A 23100-nucleotide genomic window follows, 5' to 3' on the forward strand; every position below is an offset into this window, starting at 1 on the left:
TTGTTTGTTGTTGGGTTTAACGGTCCCACGCAACGACGACGGCGAGGCGCACCATAGTGAAGGGCTCCGGAATAATTTTGACCACCTGGGGATCTTTACGTGCGCCGAAATTTCGGACACACGAACGTTTTCGCTTTTCGCTTCCATCAGAAAAGTGGCCACCACGGCCGGGAATCTAAATCGCGTCTGTGTGCTCAGCAGCAACGCCTTAGCCACTGAGCCACCGCGGCGAGTTTATCTAAAGTGTTGAAGAGCTCCTTTAACTGTACCTGCAAAATGTTTTCTATGGTAGTGTGACGAGTATGTGGCGCCGACTGCCAAGCGTGGGAGGTGGCATTTAGAGAAATTTCCTTCTGCTCCTCTTTTATCTGCTAACAGAACTGTTAGAAAGAAAGAATGGATACAAAGACTCATTGGACGGCGTGTATAGGACGGCATTGGATAGGGAAGCACCGGAGATAGGAACTTGCTAATGGCCCTTCAGCGACTGGTGACAGCAATTGGGCTCTAGGAAAGATGTTAGCCAAGTGAAGTCACAAGAGAGAGAGAGAGAGAGAGAGAGAGAGAGAGAGAGAGAGAGAGAGAGAGAGAGAGAGAGAGAGAGAGAGAGAGAGAGAGAGATAGAGAATGAAGTTTAATTCAATCGAGGCAAAGTTTCAGAGAGGAGACCTCATTCGAGGGGGCTGAATCGACAGCCGTTTCCATCAAGAGCAACTGATCTTCCAGGCCGGAGCTGGCCATGGCTGTCTCCCAATTCTCTATGAAAACGTGGAGGTTGGATGGATCTACGGCACACTTGTCGCAGCCGCCTACTATGTGTATGATGTTCCCAGGCTCTCCACAGAAGCAACAAAATGGAGAGAGTTGTGTCCCGTCAAAGAGGTGAAGTCTGGTGTTGTGTGGGAAGGTCTATGCCCACAGGGTGCGGAGTAATCTTTCCTGGTTAATCGGTAGCAATTTGTGCTTGGAGGAATACGTTCTATGGAAGAGGCCATAGTGCTGAGTAACTTCCTGGTCTATGACTGCAGGATGCATGCACTCGGGCCGGGCTTCATCAGCGCTGGCTAAGCGAGTCAAATCTCGACCCACGAGGTTGGTGATCTTGTTTGCCGGGGATGCCAGTATGAGCTGGTGCGTATACAATCGTGACTGGTCACGTTGGTGGTCTCTAATTTATCATCGGAAGTGTTGTAACGTGCAATCGACCGTTGGCAAAGTTGGGCCATGCCTGCTAAGAGTCTGTTATGAGAGTTTTGGCGCCGCTTTGGCTAAGCGCACGTGCTATCGCCGCTTCCTCAGCTTAGAGGGGGTTGTGTTCGGGGGTTGAGATGCTACACGTGTGGGAGGCTGCAGCACGGTTACACAAAGAGAAGGTATTAAAGAATGCTATCGGGCGTCTTTGCATCAAACCAGTAGATCGTCCCTCCCTTTTTTTCTTGCAGTTTAGTTTCTTTCCAACTGTCTCCCCTCATATATACACACGTTTTGAAAACCATTTAATGAATATAAAATATGCATTAAGCAATTAGTAACTTTAGTCCGAGATGTCAATGTTAATATAGCAAAAACCTAATAGCGCAATACGGGCATACAGAAAGACTTTTATAGCATTCAGGCGTCATCACATAACCTTGCGGATACTTTGTGCGTGACAAAATTTCCTGATTTGTCGAGAAGGAGAACGCTGCAAAATTTCTAAATGCCAAGGACCCCAAAGATATCATGTTTGGTCCGACCGTCGAATCCGCCTTAACTGACCCGCTAATTCCTTTATTCCAAATTAATCAACACACCAGTCCCACTAATTCACATTAGCTCATTCACTCACCTAATTCACCCCAGTCTACCCGCTAACCCACACTAATCGACTTCAATCCATCCGCCTCGTAAGTTTAAGGTTGAGCAGATTCAAGATAACATGAAAATGCTATCAAATGTACTTTAAAAGTGGAAATTAGGATTCCCCATTTTTTTATATCTCATGTTCTCTTAGAGCAGTAACCAAAGGACACAACGGCTCTGTATACAAGAAAAAGTGACGTTAATTTTGAGTACTGCGAGTGTTGGTGTCTCAGTGCTGTTTGTATATAACGGCCCATTCAAACTAGAATAAGTGGAAGATATGGATTTATTGTTGACGGTGTCCCTGAAGGCCTTCACAAGCGGACAGGTATGCCTGCGAATTAACAACACATTGAAAACTTTACACGATTTTAAACACCATGTAGATAGAAACCTTGAAGAATATTCCATTATATGTTGCCTCGCAATATGCGTTATAACTTAAGTTATGCTAAATGTAAAAGATAATTGGGAGAGATGGGCAGTACCTAAAGCAAAGTGATTGTATATACGGACAACTTTACATTAAATTGAGGGCAATACCGTAATTACCCGATTCTAACGCGCACCCGATTTTCCTGGCAAAAAAAAAAAACTAAAAAACTTGCACCTGCGATTGTAATGAGCACGGAACTTTGTGAGCAAGAAAAACGAATGCGAGAGAAACGGGCGATTTATTTTCCGAAGTAATCTCACTCATCTCACTCCTCGCCGCTCTCCGCTGACCACAACATCTTGTCCTTGGTGCCGTCAAGCGCGTTCGCGACTTCTGAACGAACGTTCAACCATGGTCGATGGGATCGTGGCCCACGCCTCGCACGCCCATCCCGCGAGCTTCTCCAGAGGCGCACGCTTCAGCCGACCGCTCGTTTTAAACGCGTGAGAGCCGCTTCTGCCTTCGCTGTTATCAAGCGCGCAAGTGGAACGATAGAAAAGCTTAGGCGCCTATGCTTCCTGCGTCCGAAAAATCGTTGCTAAAAGTAGCTTTGCCGCCATCTTGATATGGCGATGGCGATGGGTGGGAAAAAATTTCCGCTGTTTCGGCAGTTTCGGTTTCGTATCCGATTCTAACGCGCATGCGATTTTTCGACCTATTTTTCAAAAAAAAAGTGCGCGTTAGAATCGGGTAATTACGGTAATTAGAAGAGAACATGATGGGCCTTGGGAACTGCAGACTACGCAAAATATTTCATGGTTCTGTCTAGCGAGTGGCAAAATATCTTCAGACGCAAGCTAGGGTACCGAAATGGAAAACTAGACATCGCATTTTTGAGGCCCCGGAACCGGTTCGGAACGGTTCCTTCGATTCGTTCCGGTTCGGGTTCAGTTCCAAAATGGCGGAAAAAATACGGTTCCGGTTCAGTTCCGGTTCCGGGCGAAAATTCGGGTTCGGTTCCGGTTTTCGGTTCGGTTCCGGTTCCGGTTCGACACCCTGTCAAGAACACATATTCACTTTCAGCCAACGACACTGGCGGAACGCTGACGCACTTGTCTCCGTTTTTTCTAATTTGATACGCTTCTATTATTTCCCGTACACGTTGGTCCTTGTGCTTAGCAATTACTACGGTGTCTCAAGAGACAGGGACACACCCACACTTCGCACAATTCTGAGCAACATGGGAATACCTTGCAATGTGCGCTTGTGCTCCAAGAGTCTCAGGTTTTGGCAGCGCCCCGTTTGCCCGATATACACTTTTTTGTGGCACGAAAAAGGGATCATATACACCACTGCCACGCTTCAAGGAACGAATGGCGACACGTGTTTGACTCTGACCTTTTACTTTAATTCTACTTTTGTCGAGTGGCGCAATGAATTGTACACACAGAAAAGCGGAATCTGCATAGGTTTCAATGGTAGCACCAGTCCTGAGTGACATTTTTCTATCGAAAGTGGACAGGGCTCTTGAACGTAACCTACACGGCATGTGCACTTAGGTGTTTAGGTACGGCGATGATTTCCATATTGTTACGGAACCGTGTCACGTTGTCAGTAGGGTGCCTGATGTCCTGAAAGTTTTCAAGGAGTGTGGCCATGGGCTGAAGTTCACGTTTGAACTTCCAAAAGTAAACCAAATCCAGTTCCTGGATCTTAAGCTGGTTCTTCAGGCTAATCATGTATGCTGCAAGTACAGCCCTAGGTCACGAAAGCCTGCACTGAACTTTAACTCTGGGCACCTTAAAATTGTGAAGGCAGACATAGCTGTCTCCTATCTCCGCAACGTATTTGCAAAGTCCTGTGCGCATAAGCATCATAACAGTTTTAGTGCGCAAATGGAAAGGTTGAGGAAGGCTGGTTATGATAAGCAATTTATGCGTCTCGCGGTAGGAAAAGTTTTGAAATGGGTGAAATGTGGGTCTCTGACGCGAGAAAACTGTCAGATTGAATCCAAAAAGAAAATCTTCTCTGTCATGCCCTACATACACAGATTGTCACATGAATTAAAAAAAATGTAGCTGGAAGTTACGGAGTAAACGTATTGTTCTCTGCGCCAAATAAATTAAGTTGAGTGTGCAACGCAGTTGACAACAAGTTATCAGGCGCCGGCAAGCATACACGCTAAGAAGTCATACACGTGTCGCCATTCGTCCCTTGCAGCGTGGCAGTGGTGTATATGATCCCTTTTTCGTGCCACCAAAAAGTGTATATCGGGCAAACGGGGCGCTGCCAAAACCTGATCCTCTTAGAGCACAAGCGCACGTTGCAAGGTGACAAGTATTCCAATGTTGCCCAGCATTGTGCGAAGTGTGGGTGTGTCCCTGTCTCTCGAGACACCGCAGTAACTGCTAAGCACAAGGCCCAACGTGTACGGGAAATAATAGAAGCGTATCAAATTAGAAAAAAAAAAAAAAAAAAACGGAGACAAGTGCTTCAGCGTTCCATCAGTGTCGTTGGCTGAAAGTGAATGTGTGTTCTTGACTGGCCGCGGTGCGCGTTAGTGTGGCCCTTGGCACGTGCATTTTGTCTGTTGTAATCGCGTTTGCCAAGGTGATAAAGGGATTTTGTATTACTGTCTGGTGCAGTGCGCATTTTGTGGCATTTGGCATTTGCAGTCTGTCAACGCATTACTCGTGCTGTAATCGCGGATAAGAAGATAGGAAGCCACGTGGCTCTTCAGAGTGGAGTATATATATGTGTGTGTTGTTTCTTATAAAATTCAATTGCGAATTCAGCGCTGTGTCGTCGTTCATTCTTCTTTTGTCCCGTCCTTCTCGCGCTGCCTGTTCGATACGGTCTGGCTTGGTAGGACCAGCGAAGGCCACAGTGGAGCCGTGAATTTCTGCTATCCTATTGAATTTCACCAAAATGTTTCTGCGGCTGGCTTTATACACGCCTTCTTTCTTTTCCCCGTGCCTAGACGCACTGGGAAAGCTATAGAGCAGAACTCCACCGTGTAACGGAACTCCCGCGGTTCCGTAATCACGGATTGCTACTTTAGAGGCGCCTTCGGTTTTATAAAGTCATGAACAAGACGTTTCATACATATTCTAGAGGCTCTTTTTTCAGCGTCAATTGCCAGCACCGCGTTCCCTGGGAATCATTCAAGGTGGCCCTGCATTACCTACGAACGGGCACAATGTGTTCGCTGAGCCGTGAGGCTGGACATGATTAGTGTGCATCGGAAGTGACGCGCGGCAGTGTGGTAGCGTGAACGCAGTATCAGTTCACTATCGCATCAAGCGCCTTGCGACGGGCTCTAGAAACGGTATACTGTAGACTCTCGATAAACGGAACTAAGGCATCGAAAAAAATCAGTTCCGTTTAACAGGAGTTTCGTTTACCGAGATAGACGTGTGAAAGTGCCAATTTATGTGCGCACACACTCTTAATACCATTGCATGGAACTCCAAGCACTAGAAGGTGAATGTAGTTGATAGTTTTTCAGAAAGCAAGAAAACTACAAAAGGTTTAGGCACAGCATTCACAAAGTTGATTTGGCAACGATGAGTCGCAGTGCGTTACAAAATGCATCAATTATTTTCGTTTGAGTCCTTGCAACTGCATCTTCACGGAGTCTAGAGCCCTCAACTTCGCGAGTGCTTACGAGCCACCCAATTTAGAAGACGGCAACGCGGCAATGAAGCGCGAATAGCACCACAATGGCACAAACGAGGCGGCAGGAGCTGAGCCCTGTAACCTCGGCGTCTTGAATCGAGACCGAACGACTGGAACAAGAACTGCGATGTTGCATTCATTGCGCTAACATGGCTGACCACTAACGAAACGAGGTTTACGAGGCCAACGAGGATTAAAAAAACATCGAGGAAGAAAAAAAAAACTAAAACGAACCAGACGGAACCGTAAAAAGCTGATTCTCATGCCAATGGGTTTCACAAGAAGTTCCATTTCTGGTTCCGTTTACACGGTGAGGCAAAAATTTTAGTTCCGATTACCGAGTTTTTTTTTTATGTTATCTGAATAAAAAACCAACCAACTTACAGGAAGCGGCAATTCCGTTTAAGCGATTTCCGTTTATCGAGATTCTACTGTGTCTGGCAAAGTTGCATCAGAGGTGACCTGACACTGCAGAATTGTGGTGAAGGTTACACGTGTCCCCTTGGAGGACTGGACCAGCAATAAGTTGGACGCTGTGGTGTCGGCGTAAAGTAGTGCTGAAGTTAAGAAGCTGGAAGGGAAGAAGCTGGAAGAAGCTGGAATCGGAACTGTAAATTAACTACCAGATAGCGTATAGTGAAATAGAATGGCGGTAAACTGGTCCTGAGCTGGTAATCGTCACTGCACTACGCAGTGACGCAGCACTACGCAGGCGATAGTGTAATGGGATAGTCACCAATCACTTGGAAAGTCATCTTGGAAATGGCGAATTCGTTTCACGCGAATTCGATCAACCGTTAATGTCCCTCCGTGCAGCCGGTTTAGGTGTACCGTGACAGGAAACCTAGCAGCTACTGCGTTTTCAGGTTTTTGCTTTGCAAGCATCTGTCCGTGGTTACTATACCGACATCTCGATATATGTTTGTTACGTAATCCCGCAAATACCATCCTGTCTGCGCGTCTGCAGTTTTCTGAAAGAATATCATGACCGCTGGAAACCGCGATAAAAGCACATTCTTCGCTTCGCATGTCACCGCGGAGCCGAATATCGGTTTTGGCAACGCAATCTGTCTTTTTACGCCGTCACTGTAATACCCCCCCGCGAACAACCCGAGCGCTCGTTCGCTACCAGCTCCACGCGAACTCGCTAAGCGGATTTCGGCCCGGAATTCCATCTGTTCTAGCTTTATCGCTTTCCACGCTCGCCTTTTTCTTCCTCTTCGCTCTAGTTGATTGGCTCGGCGCTGACGTTCATTTCCCGTCTCTTTAATGCGGCGTTCTATTTTCTACGCCCCGCAAGTAACTGCTAAAACTAAAAAAAAATAATCTACCTTTTTTTTTTTTTTTGCGAGGGTTCTAGTTTGATGTAGAAAGATATGCCGGTACTCTCAAATGTTTATTCTGTCATTGCTGGCTTTTCCAATCCTGCTTACTGCATCAAGTTAATTCGGTGGTTTGCTTCGGGTGTTTATCCGCTAAACGTAAAATGTTTGTGTTTCCCAGTTCATCGAGCAAGTGTACTGTAGGGGAAGTTTTGTTTTGTTTCTCGCGCGGCATTTTTTCTACAAAATGGGCAAGTTCAAATGTGCTTTCGGATAGGGATAGTTGCGGTTGCGTGGAGAAAATGGGAATGCTCCTGCCGCATCTGTTCATCTTACCTGCTCAGTGATTCCAATTTAGGGGGTAAGTTTTACTGGCCCGTTTGTCGGAATTTTTTGTCTCATGACGTCATCAACGTCGTCGTACACACATACAAATAAAAATCAGGTCACCCTCCTTGACTAACCGTTCCATGAGGCGCGTCGTAGTTGAGGGCTCCGGATTAATTTCCACGGCCTGGGCGTCTTTTTTTCGTATTCATCAGAAAAGCGGCAGCCGCGACCGGGGTTGAATGTGCGCAGATGTTAGTGCGGCCGTAACATGACGGGAGAGGAGGGGGGGTTTACAGGCAGAAGACATCTCCGCTGACGACTTGCGAATGCTTTAATAGTATTTGGCGTAAGAGAATTAGTACTCGTTATTGCCTTGCAGGCATTCACACCTTCCTGGATCCTTCCAGGCGAGAAATCGTGTACTCCGCACAGTGTGAGTATAGTCCGTAGAAATTTAGCTAGTCTGTCGTCCCGACCAGTTTTGTGTTACAACGGCGTGTCGTCGCAGTGATGAAAGCGCGCGAGAAACAGCACACCGCTCGACCGCAGCGCCCTCTGAACGCACTGGCGGCGTTTGCCAGGAAAGTCTTTTTAAGAAAAAAAAAATCTGCTGTCGTAATGCCTTTTTATTGTAAAATTATTTATTTGCTTACTTTATTTCTCCTGAATAATTTGTATAGAAAGCAAAAGCAAAAATAAAGCGTCGTCTGTTTGCACACCGCTTTTAGCTGTGGTCGTCTGCACTCCGCGATCAGCGGACGATCAGAAGCGGACACAGTACAATTTATAGTTTCAAAATTCCGAAATAAATTTATTGAAAAAAAAAAGGATGCAAAGAAATAATAATCTGAAGAAAAGCTATGAAACCAACAATTTAATTTTTAGGAAGGACAGAACACTGAGAAGGCGCTGCAGTCGACCTGTGTGCTGTCTGCAAGGATAGAGTCGACAGCCTCGGACGGCAGACTACCCAAATTTCTAGGGACTATGGTGTGACTGCGTGTGGTGTAGGTGTGCGGGTGCGCTTACCCTAGAGGTCGCTATTATAACGACTTTGAGCTTACCTTTGACAGGACGCTAGCGATCCGGATTGGTCTTCGAAGCAAGGATTAGTAACAAAAGAAGGCTTCGCGAAAAACATACGACAGTAAGAAACAATGAAGGAAATAAAACACAATCCAGCGCAAAACTCATTTTTACCATCAGGGCTAGCCTCGGTGCAGTGAGCGCAGTGTAAGCAGTCAGCGGCTCGCAGAGAGGAGCCGACTCGCAATCTAAGGATGCGATCGAAGGGACCGGATGGAGGGTGGGAGGAGCGGGCGAAAAGGAGCTAATGAACTTTGACGGAATAATTATCGATAGCGTCTCGCTCGCATTGGCTCGGCCGCCATTGTCTCTCTTTGCTTTCCCGTCTTGTGCGTTGCGAGTACCTCGGCCGAGGAAGCGCGCGATATGTGCGTGATTAATTGGGCGTGGGTTCATTTGCCGCAGATGTGGCTCACGTGGCCGATGGGAAGCGGGGCTGGAAGTCGGCTAAGGACTCGGTTCCGTAATGACGCGCCGAAGATGACGGCCGCCGGAATGAAGACCCGAATGAAGAGAACTGCAGAGAAGAAGGAAAAGACTGCGCGTACCGCTAAACGGGGCCTAGTCTGCAAATGGATCCGGCTGGGCGCCCTAGCACAAATAAAACGCAGCTGGGCAACAACGTCTCTCTACTCTGAAGACGATCTGGACCGGGGGGTATCGGTTACAACGTACTGTACTCCGCGAAAAGCTCCAGAGAAAGTAAAAAAAAAAAAGAAATACCCGAAAAAAAAGGTGCCACGACAAAAAGCGATGAGGCGCCATTGATTTCTTTTCCTCGATTCGCAAGCACCGTACAGCGTTGACGAGTGGACAACCTTTCGTGTTGCGACAACGGAGAAACGAGGCATACCAAGTGGATAAAAAAAGAACGACAATGAACGAGGATTCAAAACGGCGCTGACGAAGGGATAAGGTGTAACAACACGTGCGGCGCAGCTTGTCAACGTGTCGCAGTTGTCACTTCTTGTCCTGTTGATTTTTGTAAATATGAACCAACTAACCCAAATCACCGCCTTAACGGCAATTAAGCTTTAGTCGCCTCCACCCCCTTTTCCATAGATACACAGAAAAAAATTTGTTCGGGGCACTTAAGTATGCTTACCTGGTTTGAAGGCGAAATTCTTGCGATAGATACCCAAACACTTGATTGCTACATTGCATTTGCGTGTCTTTCTTTGTGTTCGTTTCTTCGTCTTTTGGGCGGGAACTAGTTCACCACGCGCGATTGCAGCTACGTTCTTAATCGGGCAAGCATACAGATTCACGTCAAAAGTGTCAGCCTTTTCGTGCGCTCTATCTCAGACCGTCTCATTCGCGAACGCGTTGACGTCCCAGGGACCAGAACTGCGGCATTGGTTGGGCTGGTGAACATAATGTAGATGGCAAATAAATACAATCCGGGCCAAAATGCTGCATTTGCTGATTGTTAATGTCAGCAGCGGTAGCTAATGAGGAAAGTGCTAAAAAAGTAAGGAACGCTTGTGGAACGTGTAACATCAAAAAATACCACCGACGCTGAATGAAACGCAGAACATTAAGGCTTCGTTCCAATTTACCTTTTAGGCGGCTTCGTTGCCGTCTTCGCAGACAGTCCGCCATGTTAAGCCACGTTCCGATTCGAACGAAGCCGGCAACGAAGACTGCCTCTCGGAGACAGCATCGAGGTCAACAATAATGCAGGCTACCTTCCTGTCTAAACTTAAAAACGACTTTAGTGCCACCTTTCACACAGCAGTGTTGTAGCAAACCAACTCGTTCTTTTATTTATTTATTGTTTATAATTTACTGCCGAAGAATGGGCTATTGTTTACTTTTTAAATTTTGTAGTGTAGATAACAAGATGTGTATAGTGTGCAAAGTAAAAATGCTATAATTTTTACGAAACTTCGGCTCGCGTTTGTTAACATGTGTACCGCGAGGTTTTCGTCTGCTTTGGGGACCGCTGCACGGTTGCAATTCTTTTTTTTTTTTTTGATGTCTAATTGGACTGCTTCGTAAACTGTCTACCGAGCTGTCCGCGAATTGGAACGCAGGCGAATTCTCAAAGCAATGAGAAGTGATACCTACTCTATGCGGCGTTGGTATCACTTTACATCACTTTGAGGAACGACGAGACACCAAAGTCCCTCCATAGTGACACGGAAGCAGTTTCACGTTGGTGATGTAGTGAGGAGGAGGAAGGAATCTTTTACCGCGTGGATTGCGCGGATAAGGATACAGACTAAGGTGGGGAGCATTGATTTTACGAAAAGAAACAAAACCGGTTAAAACGCCATCGAAGACCGACAAGATAAAAACAGAAAAAAAAAAAACATTAAGAAGAAAACTCCCTCGCTCTGTCGGCTCAAGCGGCGCCATTAAGAATGTTCGTATGGTTTGTAGAGAGAGAGAGAGAGATCAAACTTTATTTGAAGCGGCCGATGTGTGGTTTAGAGCGCATAGATGCGGTCAACTACGCCTGGTAGACGTTTAATTGAGAAAAAAAAAACACGAGTTGGAAAATACTGCTCTAAGCTCGCGCTTCTCATATGATCTGCGTTGGGGACGTAGCCGACTGCGTTGCCGCTAGAGGCCACGGCACACCGTCCGGCGGCATGGGCAGCAACCGCAATTGTCCGTTTGTTCGACAGTTCTACTTGCCCATGCGTCCTGGATTTCTTGGTATAATGATTGCTGGACGCAATTTGCAGCTCGGAAAATGAACTCGTACTAGTCACATTATGCACGCTTGCTGTACCAAACGAGAATAACAATCACTCACGGCAAGAGTCTTAGCACGGTTAAATAATTATATGCTTCGAAACCGCTGAGAAACCCTTGAAGGAAGCTGCTCTTCTTATTATTCTGCCCTGGTGTGCAGATTTCTGGGGTGTCTACTGGTTTCAGGAGTAGCCGAACACGTCTAGGGGTGCTGTCAGTTCACTCGTCCGCTTACACCTGAAAACCTGCAGCACTAAAGCCATCATAGCGACGACTTTTTTGCAAGCTAACCTGCTTTTTTTCTATGTAGTGAATCGCTTGTAGCTGAAATCTTTTTAGGTAAAAGGCATGAATAAAATCACAGTTGCGCGCCCAGGGAAAATGCAATGGTTTACATTGCTGTCCACGGTACGCTTCAGCCATGTTTCTTGCTAACCAGTGTGAATGTACTCTTGACTATTACCGAGTTCATGGGGAACTTCGGTCTGGTTGTATTTTTTTGGCCGTTTGATATTGCTGCTGCCTGATTATTATGATAAGAAAGAAGCGATTATCTAACGGTCTCCTTTAAAGGTGGCCTTTATGGTGCCATATATTTCCTTACGCCAGTCGCTTTGATAGGGTCGGTACCTTTCTTCGGCTGCTTCTAACACATGTTTTGGTTTCTTTTTTTTGTCGCGCAGGGGTTTCGGGTTCGTCACCTTCTCGGACCCGGCCAGTGTAGATAAGGTCCTAGCCAATGGCCCTCATGAGTTGGACGGCAAAAAGGTGAGCCCTCGCTTTTTGAATACTCTATCATGTTATCCTACACTACTTGGTATCCCGATTGGTTAAAGAGTTCTTTCGCGTGCTTGTGGCGACTACTTTTGACACAGCGGCTCTCAAAAGTTTACCGTCACAAAACAAAACATGCGCACCGTACATGAGTCATCGGGCCAACGAAAGAAAAATTGGCGAGTTATTTGACTCCGTTAACCTGGATGGCCTGCGGAGACGTATAGAAACAAAACAAAACAAAAAAAACCCTTCGAAACTCCAATTACGTCAGTGGGGAGAGAATAATGCCATGCGAGTTGGATACGAGGTTCCCCCAGCGCAGCCGTGCAGCTGAGAAAGTAATTCGGTAATGTGGCTTCGCCGCAACACTATAGCTTGTGCAGGGGTGCACCCTTTACAGGCCGCTCTGGCCGTTTTCAGGGGCCGCGAACGTCGTCCAGTGCAGCACGCTGAATTCAACTAACGCTGTAAAATACTGTTCAGACGGATGGAATGCCCAGTCGCTGAATCTTGATTATGGCATAGCATTAATTTTCACTTCACGTTTCAGGCCAGTTTATTTTTTCGCGCACATTCCTACAGAAACGGTTGGCGATTGTATTCCGATAGCAGATGCCTTCACTCTGTGGGGCTAGATTACAGCATATTTAGAACAGAATAAAATTTCCGGTAAGCACTGAAAATTTAATAAAGCGCTCGACGTCAGCAGTGTCTTAGATAAAAGCGTTTTTTGATATTTTTGTGGAAGGGATGATAAAGGGCGAGGTGTTCTAATGCAGACTAAATTTATTTGAAACGCAGCAAATTAACGATTACTCCCGACAAGTACTCTGCACGCTAATGAACCCACGTTCGCTTCGTACGAACCTCTACAAACGTTTCTACCTCCGAAAAAAGCAACAGTTCGGGGCTGAACCAGGAACGAATCGAGTGCAACGTGCCACCTAATGAGCTAAGAAACGCGATATATTTGGTCAGTACAGGTTTTTCTAACACGTGGTCAATACCTCGAATTTGAACTTAATGTATACGTACGGCTTCCGAGAATTTGGCCGCAATTTAACGTTCCAGCCAAGGTAAAATACGTGTAGTTACGAAAAACATTCCAGTCCTTGTAGTAATTTACACTGTTCCCACGCGTCCTCTAATAGGCCAAGTTTAAACTTTCTTGTATGTTTAAACTTCCGAACCCGCTATTCGGACTGTCTTGCCGTAGCCAAACGCTGCAACTCTGAATTAAGACGTTTCCCTTTCTTTGCCTCCGTAAGCGAGTATCCAATTGCTGGCCGCAGAGAATGGCAGCCGCCCCGTTCATTACGCTGCAGCTGTGGACTGCTCGCGGTTTTAACCAGCTCGCAACAGTTCAGCGGGGCCTTTTAAGCATCTTCCAAGCGAACACTTCATCGGCATCGGCAGGATAAAAAATACGAATACTGCGGGCTACTACAAAGCTACCCAGGTGGAAAAGTCTTGCACCGGGGGAGAGTCTTCTGAAAACGGTCGTGGCCGCGCAGCGGCGAGGTTGCACCATTACGCAGAGGGTTAAAAAAGAGGAGCGAGGCTTTATTACCTAGGGGGCGCTGGTCAAAGGGCTGCTCTGGGCACGCGCGCTTGCTGCGGGACCTAATGAGCCTGGCGGGTAATTGGACGGCGTTGGGGCCCTGCTTCGCACCTTGGGCCGTGTTTGCATGCGGCCCGCGCGGCGTACTTCTGTGTCCAGCGCGCGGCGCCCTGGCCACTGCGCGGTGGCGGCAGGAGGTCCGCGAGCGTTCGCCGAAGTTGTGGACGTTCTCTCGCTCCGCGTTTTCCGCGCCGCTCACTCATCAGTGCGGTCATCCAGCGCACAAGGGAAACGTGCTTTCTCTCAGGGCCAATCAAATTACAAATGCTGCAAACCTGGAAGGGAACGCGGTGCTTGTTCAAAGCTGAAATGCGTCGCGGGGAAGCTGCGTTGGGCATGAAATGCCGTTCGCTGTGCCCGACCCGTCTTCAAACTTTTCTGTGAGCGTGAACTCCCTTAGCGCAGCTTCGAAACGTGATGGGCATTTGTCATCACGGCTGGTCCAACACACACCCCACATTTTTTTTCTTTCTGCGACTGCTGATCCACATTAAAGGGACCCTGAAACATGTCTTCAACTTTTCTTGAAATCTTAAATGCTTGCAGAACGTAGACACCCAACACACCCAGTACTTAAATTAGGAGGTCGTAAAGTACCTCAGCCAAAAAATTGCAGCTCGATGCCCATCAGATAACTTGTAACCTCGCTCAAAAGATTCTTCTCTCTTTTCTGGTCTTGACGCCCTTCGACGACTCGATTTACGTCACTCAGGCCATGTAGCGGCCGTTGGCCGGTTTTACTTCCGTTGCAGCAATGAACGCTTTTCGGTAGGAACCTAAAAAAAGCCACAAAAACAAAGCAGAAATGGAAGGAGTATCTGGTGTCACGAGCAAATCACGCAGTGCCGCTCCGCGCTGGCGATAACTATAGCTTTCGCAGTGGTTCCAGGCGCGAAGGAAAGAGTGAAAGCGCTTATGGAAAGTGTTGCAGGGTCCCTTTAACGGAAGCGTGACTTCGCAGTTTTTGCACGTATGTTTTACAGAATGCTACGGCAAGTAAGGGAGAGAAAACTATTATGCTTGCAGGTTTCTCTGCCGACACAAACAGTGCGACGAACACAACGTGCTTGGCGAACTGTCGCTGCCTGGCTTAAGAGGCCGATAGGTACTACGCTCCTCACTACCGAGAGGAGTCGCGACCCTCACCGCTCCTTGTGGGGAAGCGGGAGGTGCGTAGTGACGTACTTACGTCATCAGATCTCTTTTCCGACCTGTTCTCCTTTGACTCCGCTGCTGTTTCACCTCACTGCCGGAGTGGGATCACGATTCAACCCCCTCACCTTCTGTTTCTACCGCTGTGAAAGACACTTCTTACGCAACAGTGGCTAAGGAAGCGAGTTATAAATGGGCGTACCTCCTTACATACAGCCTGTTCAAACTGGTGACACGGATCTTGCGTGTAAACGTTATTTAGTGCAAAGAAAATATCGAGCAAGTTTGAGGCAAAGCACAAGGGCATAACTGACGCTTTTAAATAAAACCAGACATTGCGTTGTCACAGTGTCACAAAAAAGAATTGAAATCACCGCTGCTAGAATAAAAGAACCCGGAGAACACCATGCGACTTTCTTAAAATCGACAGGCTATCCCACTCGAGTAACATGCGTGAACTTCAATCAAATGAGGTATGTATTGAGGAATGCAGAAGAAAAGGTAACTTCGCACCAGCTACTTTGTCTACCTAACGTGTGACTTGACGTGCGCACTTTGCGCGATTGGATCCGGCCAACCACGTTAGCCGGTTACTAAAATAGCTTTGTTTATTACCGAAATAGCCGCAGCTTAGTCATGATGCGCCGGGGGTTCACGTGAGCTCAAATCGTCCAATAGTCCATCTCTGCGCCGTTATGCCGGATAGGGTTACTGCACCTGGGAACACCCTGCTTTTTTACTAGCTTTCACGGCTCATCCAAACTTCCTGTTTTTTTCACGATGGCGACCATTCAATATACCTACTACCAGTTTTTTAATGCTACCCCTGTACGTCACGTGGTTTTTACCACGTCATATAAGGATTCAGTAAGCGGGTAATTTGAAATTTACCCCTTTAAACGTCACTTCTCGAGTGAAGGCAGAGAGAGAGAGAGAGAGAGAGAGAGAGAGAGAGAGAGAGAGAGAGAGAGAGAGAGAGAGAGAGAGAGAGAGAGAGAGAGAGAGAGAGAGAGAGAGAGAGAGAGAGAGAGAGAGAGAGAGAGAGAGAGAGAGAGAGAGAGAGAGAGAGAGAGAGAGAGAGAGAGAGACTTTATTGAGCTTCTGTGGTCTGAGGGTCTGTAGCGTCCCCCAGCTTTTGCCGAGTGGCGACTTCGGTAGCTCTGCTGACCACAGTGGTTTGCACCTCTTGGCAACAAAGTTTTCCTTTCAACAAGGTAGTAGCAAAGCATGAGCTGCATGATCTTTTGAATAAGGCGAAGTTGTGTGTTGCCTTCGCGGTCTCCTTACAAAATACGTCGAAAATAGTATATATGAGTGCACGAAAGAGAAAGGAGGCCGTCACGCCCAGTTGTATGCAGCGAGCCGCTAACGGATAGGCCTTGAGCCTCCACAAAACCCCGCAGCTGGCGTACCGCTAATGTGGTCCGCTGCACCACCGCTATTAATTATGGCACTCAAACGAATGCTGTCCATATCGGGTAAAATCGGTTAACACATTCAGTGCTTCCCGTTGATAGGTAAGCTATACTAAGCTTGCCTAGCTTTCGCAAGGAAGTGTACTCTGTGACATTATTAAAATTAAAGTGGAGATCCGAAACACCGGTACAGTTTTACAACCGCGCACTGAGAATAAATACACCGTGACCAAAGACACGCGAGTCATCGTATATTCACAAACGATCAGGTAGGACTGGAGATCTACCGTGTATCTGTCGTTATAGAGCTTGAAATTTGTATACAAGCGGCCTGCGCATGTTGCATAATTTCCAGCGTCTGCTCAGACGCAGTTTATCGGATGGAAAAAATGTGAACACTGCCATCCCGTGTGAGGAATACTAAAACATACTTCAGCAAAGCAGGTGCACCAGAGGTAAAGACACGGCAGAAAGAAAAAAAAACTAGGAAACAACAGCAAAAAAAGCCAAGCTGGCCGTTTTTGGAATGTGTGTCGGAGGGAATGGCAGAATCGCGAAAACTGCTCTATCCACGCGCAGACACAAGACACGGGCTGCCCAAAAATGATGAAAGGAAGCTGAATCGGATGAAGTGATGCGTCCAAACGCTGACGTCGCAACTTTGTTGTACCCCTTCCCTGCGACGCGCACTTAGATCGCATTCGAGGGAGGACGGAAAAGGAAGAAAAACAGAAGGATCCCACGGAGAGGAAGGAAGGAGAGCCGGGTAGGAAAGCGTTTGCTCGCCGCACCGACGGGGCTTACTCGAAGCAACGCAGGAAAGCTCTCCCGGGGCACCTTAGCGAGGGGTAAAAAGGAGGAAAAAAAATTAGAGGAGACGTGAAAGATATGGCATCAGCAAAACAGGCCCGTACTGCCTGCGAAGCAGCGGTGGCGTCACCGTGCCCGCTTCTTTTCCTGTCATGTCGAAGACGGATCGTAGGATGCATCCGACAAATCGATGCTCTCCCCACGCGGGCCCTTCCTCCCACACCCCTCTCCTTCGCACAAACAGCTTTTTTTTTTCGCCTTGGCTTTAAGCACCCACTTCCTTTCCCTTAGTTGTGCCTTCATTGTGACGTGTACAACGAGGGCGCAGTATTGTGTGTGGCGCGAGCCTTGTTTCCGCGCGGCGTCATTGCCTAGCGCTTTTGACAGCTACAGCTGTGCGGTCGCCCAAAGTGTTAACAGCAACGATGAAGCGGGTGCCCGCCTGCACATAGAGCGGCTGCGTACGGTTCTCACTTTCCGGTGTTCGGTGGCTGATCTTCGGCGCTCGGATTGCTCGAGCGCATGCGCACAGACTAAGGCCGGCAAGCTTTAGTAAGCTAAGAAGAAGAAGAAGAAGAAGAAGAAGTAGAAGAAGAAGAAGAAGAAGAAGAAGAAGAAGAAGAAGAAGAAGAAGAAGAAGAAGAAGAAGAAGAATAGAGAGAGAGAGAGAGAGAGAGAGAGAGAGAGAGGAAAATATTGGTCGCGTATTGCTTGTTTCGCTAGAAATGTCTGCCGTTCCTGCTACGTAAATTCCTCTATCCCGCTTACCCCTCACGCTCTTCCCGTCCCGCTTCGCTCATCCCACGATAAACGCAGTAGAGGTTTGTTCAAGTCAATATTAATTTTGCCGCGTTCTACTGCTCGCTCCAACTACTTGGGACATTAAGTTACTGTTGCACTTGGAAGTTGAGGGCCTGCTGCCAGCGGTGTTTGTATTTGAGGTGAAAACTTTTTTTCCAGAGCGTATTCTTTTATTTGCTGTCGCAAAAATTACGCAGCCATGTATTTTTAATGATAAGAACGATGAAAATGTCACGTACGTATTGATGTCTTGCCTCGAATATTCCTAATGTTTTCTTAATGCTGACAAGCATGAACACTGCTACCAGATTTAGTGGTTTGTACATGATTTGCCTGTATAAACGTCTCGTTCAACAATTCTTTTAACTTTTGGCCGGTTGGCAGAATCGAGGATTAAACAGACAGACATGCTTGAAGACAGACAGGCCAAAATTTTTGCGTTTAGGTAGCCCAAGAAAGACTATCGCCTTAAAAAAATTCCAAAACCATTGGCCAGTGTAGCCGTACCCGCGGATTCGAGTGACGAGAAAGTAAATGTAGAACGTTATATTTGCCATTCTCATCGACTGGTGGGCGAACGGGTGGGCTCCTGTTAGGACAGTAGCGCGAAATTTAAAATTGCCAATCCGTTTGCATTACAGAGTCAGCTTTGAGATTTTAGTGCGAAATTTATAATTGGCAAATTGCTAAGAGTCACCTCTAAATTGTACTCTCTCAACTCACTGTCTCCGGCACAATAGCGGCAAGCGGCAACAAAAGCAAGCTGCAGCGAAACCACCAGCATCACCTCAGATGGCTTTCCCGAGAAATGGATAATAGGGGACTGAATGAGCCGCTTCTGATGGCGTGAAGGTTGCGCAGCCGTGCCTTGATTTGTTGTGCAGACACGTCACGCAGCGATATGATGTGTGTGACGTCAAACCGCTGAATGTCCCGTCATCGCACCCTTTTCCATTTCGCCATACTCGTCGGAAGCTGATCGATCATCGGGGTGGTTGGATATTTTACCAGCAAAAAAAGATAGAGAGCGAGTGGTTCTAAAGCTTTGTACAAACCAAACAGGCGCTACACCTTTTCACCCGCCTGCAAAATTGGCGCGTGCGCATTGACCTCGCTGTCGTATAGCGCATTACAAACACTGCCCGTTTGTAACACACAGTGGCCGTCTAGGCCGACCATGGTATCACGTAAGAAAAAAAAAATAATACAACAACAACAACAACAAAAAAAGACAGCGCGTTTTAATCCTGCATTTCGACCTTCATAGTCTGGCTCATTGGTCGCAGTACCACCGTTTACGTGGCAATGTAATGCGGAGTATTTTTGGAACATGATTTATCGCTCAAACGAACGGGTTTGATTAAATTTTAACACGAGAGTGTTTTATTCCGGGATACACAGATTTCACTGACGTCATATCCGTCAGGGAAATGACGCCAGTAGTACAATGAAGCACGCGGCCTGTAAAGGGTGCACCTCTGCACACAGAGTCTTATTGTGGGGATGCAACCTTTAGTACTAAAGAGTAGGTTATACCAGAGTCCTTGAATGCTTTACTGGTCACGAAACTTCGGTGCCCGTTTCATATAGGGACCGCGGGCGCCACTACAGGCGCCACCGCCGCACGAAGGGCATCAGCCGCCGTGCGTGTGGCATATTGGCCAGCTCTTGGCGTGCAAACGCTCGCTGATTTTGGTGTCTGCGCGCTGATTAAGTGTGCTTTTTTTCGTAGGAGTCCGCAAAAAGAAAATAAAAGAAGAATAGTGGCGAGAGATTTCTGGGAATCGCCACCTAACGTGTAAAGGCGTCTAACAAGCCGGGAAATGTGAACTCTATGTTCCGTGACGGCCATCGCCTGTTGCACCGTCTTACTACGATAGTAAACAAAGCTAAATAAATTGCGCCGCCACGATAAAAAATATTTTAAAGTGACCCTGGAGTTCTTGGGCAGTGGCAGCGACACGGGCTTTCAATAATAAAAAAAAACAAAAAGAGGGAGGGGGGGGGGCGGGTCGCGAACACTGGATGGCAGAAAAATGAATGAGGAGTTTGAAATAGGGGGAGGGAAGCTGACAACGTCGCGAATGTGGAAAGGGGAGGGCGCGATGAAAAAAAAAACGGATCGACGTCGGGGGGGAGGGGAAGGGGGGCTGACGCAGCGAGCGCAACGTAGCGGAAGTGCATTTCAAAGTGGGTCCTTAGCGGTGTGATTGATGCTGACGGATAACTGTCCGTCACGGCCCCGGGTGCACTCAGCCGCAGCGCGCAGCCGACCTGGCCTCGCGGGTTAAGGACGGACGGAGGGGGATGGTAAAAAAAGAAAAAAAAGGAGGAAGGGGGGGGGGTGATTTTGCGGCATGGCGTTTCTGTCTTGTCGATGACAACTGCTTACTTTTTGTCGTGGTTCGCGTGTTTCAAGGAGGAGTGTTGCTCCGTCCGTCGCTTTGAAGACAGTGTGTCATTTGAAGGCTTTTTTGTCGTTCTCCGTATTGCTGTACACGTTATTCTTTCGCTGAACACCATCTGCTCGTTGTAGGCGCTAAAGCTGTCCTAGCGATGACCCTCATTTTATAATACATGTTCGCGTCGCTGCAAGAGAAAATTGTCATTACGTCACGACAGCATCATCGGCACCATCATCATGCTTTCTTTTATTGAAGCCAAAGCTTCCTTAGTTGCACCGGTGGCGTCATGTCAAAAAACTAATGCATTTCCGCATAGATCGGTTGGCCACCCGAAAAGCTCATAAAAAATGGCTGCGGGTTAGCTCAGCTAACCCTGGATATGCAAAGCGAAAGCTTGGCTTAGCCTGGTTAGCTTTGGTTTCACTTGGTTAACATTTGGTTTAGCTGTGATTATTGTGCTATTCGTCCAAAGGCTGCCCTTGTCTACGGTTGTCGTTCCGCTTCCGGCGTTTTCCGAACGGAACGGCTGGTCGGGCGATATCTGCGTGGTGGTCAGACGGGGCATACAGCCGACGGCTCGACAGCTACCGCACAACGCCTGAAGGCGGCCCGGCCTCGCGGTCATTCATGGCCAAGTTTGCATCCACACGGCGAGTCACATGGTCAGGCGCGAACGATCTGCGGAGAGCGCCGCACCAAGCGAGCAGCGGCGGCAGCAGTGGCGAACGCGGCCCTCTGCAGAGTTTTGCCCGGCGAGTGACGTGATGCGCAGCTGCGGTCAAATGAAGGCCAAATCCACCGCTACGGCGAAACCGCAGGACGAGATTAGTAAAGCTTTGCTTTTAAAAATGAAAAAAAAAGTTCTAGGGCTGTCATATTTTCATATATTACGGATTAAATTGCTCCCAGGAAAGTGTATTCTTAGCAATGCATCTGTGTTTAGGGATAGGCCGACTTTCAGGGCATCGGTGCGCACTTGGTCTTTGTAAGTTTGCTTTCCCACACGTGATGTTCTGCAGAGAAGCAGGACCATCTACGGAGGGAGTATGTTTACAGCGAACGGCTCTAACGCTTGTGTTATTAAAGATATCCCGAAGCAAATTGCATGACAGTTACCCGCTAAGGCGACTCTACATGCGTGATGCGGGGATTCTATCGTTGTTAAACTGCCACTTGAAAATCGCGAAAAAGAAACGGGTCTTGATAAGACCGTATACGCACCGATCATGCACAAGGAGTACAATAGGATACCTTTATCTCATCAACCAAGTATCGGTGTACATTCAGATTGTTCGTGGATGCGTTTACTTAGTGCGCAAAAAATCATCGCTTTCGCGCCTCTTGCAACTTCCTTTTGCATTGGACTGTAGATTTTTATCCGTGCCTGTCACTGGCCTAACTTTGCAGCGCGCGGGAATATAAACGCAGGACTGTACCAACTAGCCCGTGTTTAAGCAGTATTTAACTTATTCCCGGCCTGTCCACCAAGTATAAGCATGTAGTGACGATGATGGTGATGGGAAGCTTTATAATAGGTAAGTAATCTAATCATTGTTCCGAATTAATTCGGCTACGGGGAGGTTATGATCAGAGGTGATGGGTGCACACGCAAAGGCACTTTTCCTCAATCCTTCCTCACTAACGTGAATAAATGGCACGTCAGGGCGTGCGAATGTCATCGGGCGGTGCGAATCTTTCGGGAAGGACGTGAGGAAACGAAATATCTCCACAAGCTGGCACTGGCGCATGTCGCTGCATCAATCATAGCGACGACGGCCTGGTCCGTGGCGCTAACATGCTCCTGTCCGCAGGAGTTCTTTCTTTTCCTGTTCCATTCCGTCCGCGGAGACCGTTTTTCTGGTGGATATGAAAAACGAAAACGCCCATGTGTCGAGGCCAGCGTCAGATATCCCAATACGGACGAACTTGGTCCGTAACCCTCACCTACGGCACCCTTCGAAGCCCCTGTGTAGACTCAGTGCGTGAAACCTGAACGTCTACATTTTTTTTTCGCTTTCTCATGCGTTCAGTAACTGTCGTCTTCGAGAAACATTTGTCACCATATACATCCGGCATTCCGCAATCAGTATCTACCAGTCGACACCCTTTAGCTGTTTTCTGCTAAATCACTGCTCGCTGATCGTCGTTGGACGGTTTCCTTGTCATAGTAGCCGTGTTGCCAACGGTGTCGAACACAAACCAGGCACGTCAGGAGAATTCAAGTTTGTTCGCTTGTACTTTGGTGTGAGCTAATCACAACAAGTTGAATACGATCCAGCTTTCTGTGAACGCGTTTGCTGAGCGCGTAAAGACTGCATCGAAGTGGGAACTAAAAATCTACCGTTTCGTAGCGCTTCAGAAAAAACAAAAAGGTCAAATATTCACCATCAGGATCATATCCGTCATATCAGCACCATCGTATTTATCACTGTCGCCAATAATGCCTCAAAAGCAGCTCTACGCCCGGGCGCTTAATATGCTGCATGTATACCTTTCAAAAAATTCGTCACGGATAAATATTTATGCAGTATGCCTTTCTTGAAATATATATAGATTACAAAGGTATAAACTTAAATAAATGAAACCGTAAAAATGCATCTTTTTTTAACTCTGACTATGTTGATGACTATAACTGTAACTATGTCGATAAACAATTTTAAGTAATCTTATAGCAGCCACGTTGCTGTTTTAATAGCCAAAGGAAACCTTGTACCTTGCTGGCGAGTCATGCCATGTTTGGAGCCATCTCAGCATTCCTACGATGGAGAATTTGTCGAAGTAT

The 23100-nt window shown here is 47.3% G+C and overlaps 1 protein-coding gene across 9 annotated transcripts in view; it reads left to right on the forward strand.

The window, feature by feature from the left end:
- Positions 1–23100, forward strand: part of Rbp6 (RNA-binding protein 6) — a 586247-nt gene that overhangs the window by 217560 nt on the left and 345587 nt on the right. For all 9 annotated transcript variants that reach the window (XM_077677081.1, XM_077677080.1, XM_077677082.1 and 6 more), the window contains exon 4: positions 12021–12105. In XM_077677081.1, the coding sequence (XP_077533207.1) occupies positions 12021–12105 (85 nt within the window). The remainder of the gene's footprint in view (positions 1–12020; positions 12106–23100) is intronic.

This window comes from Haemaphysalis longicornis, unplaced genomic scaffold (genome assembly GCF_048455015.1).
Source record: "Haemaphysalis longicornis isolate Haplotype H1 unplaced genomic scaffold, Haemaphysalis longicornis Haplotype H1 scaffold_7, whole genome shotgun sequence".
NCBI lineage: Eukaryota > Metazoa > Arthropoda > Arachnida > Ixodida > Ixodidae > Haemaphysalis > Haemaphysalis longicornis.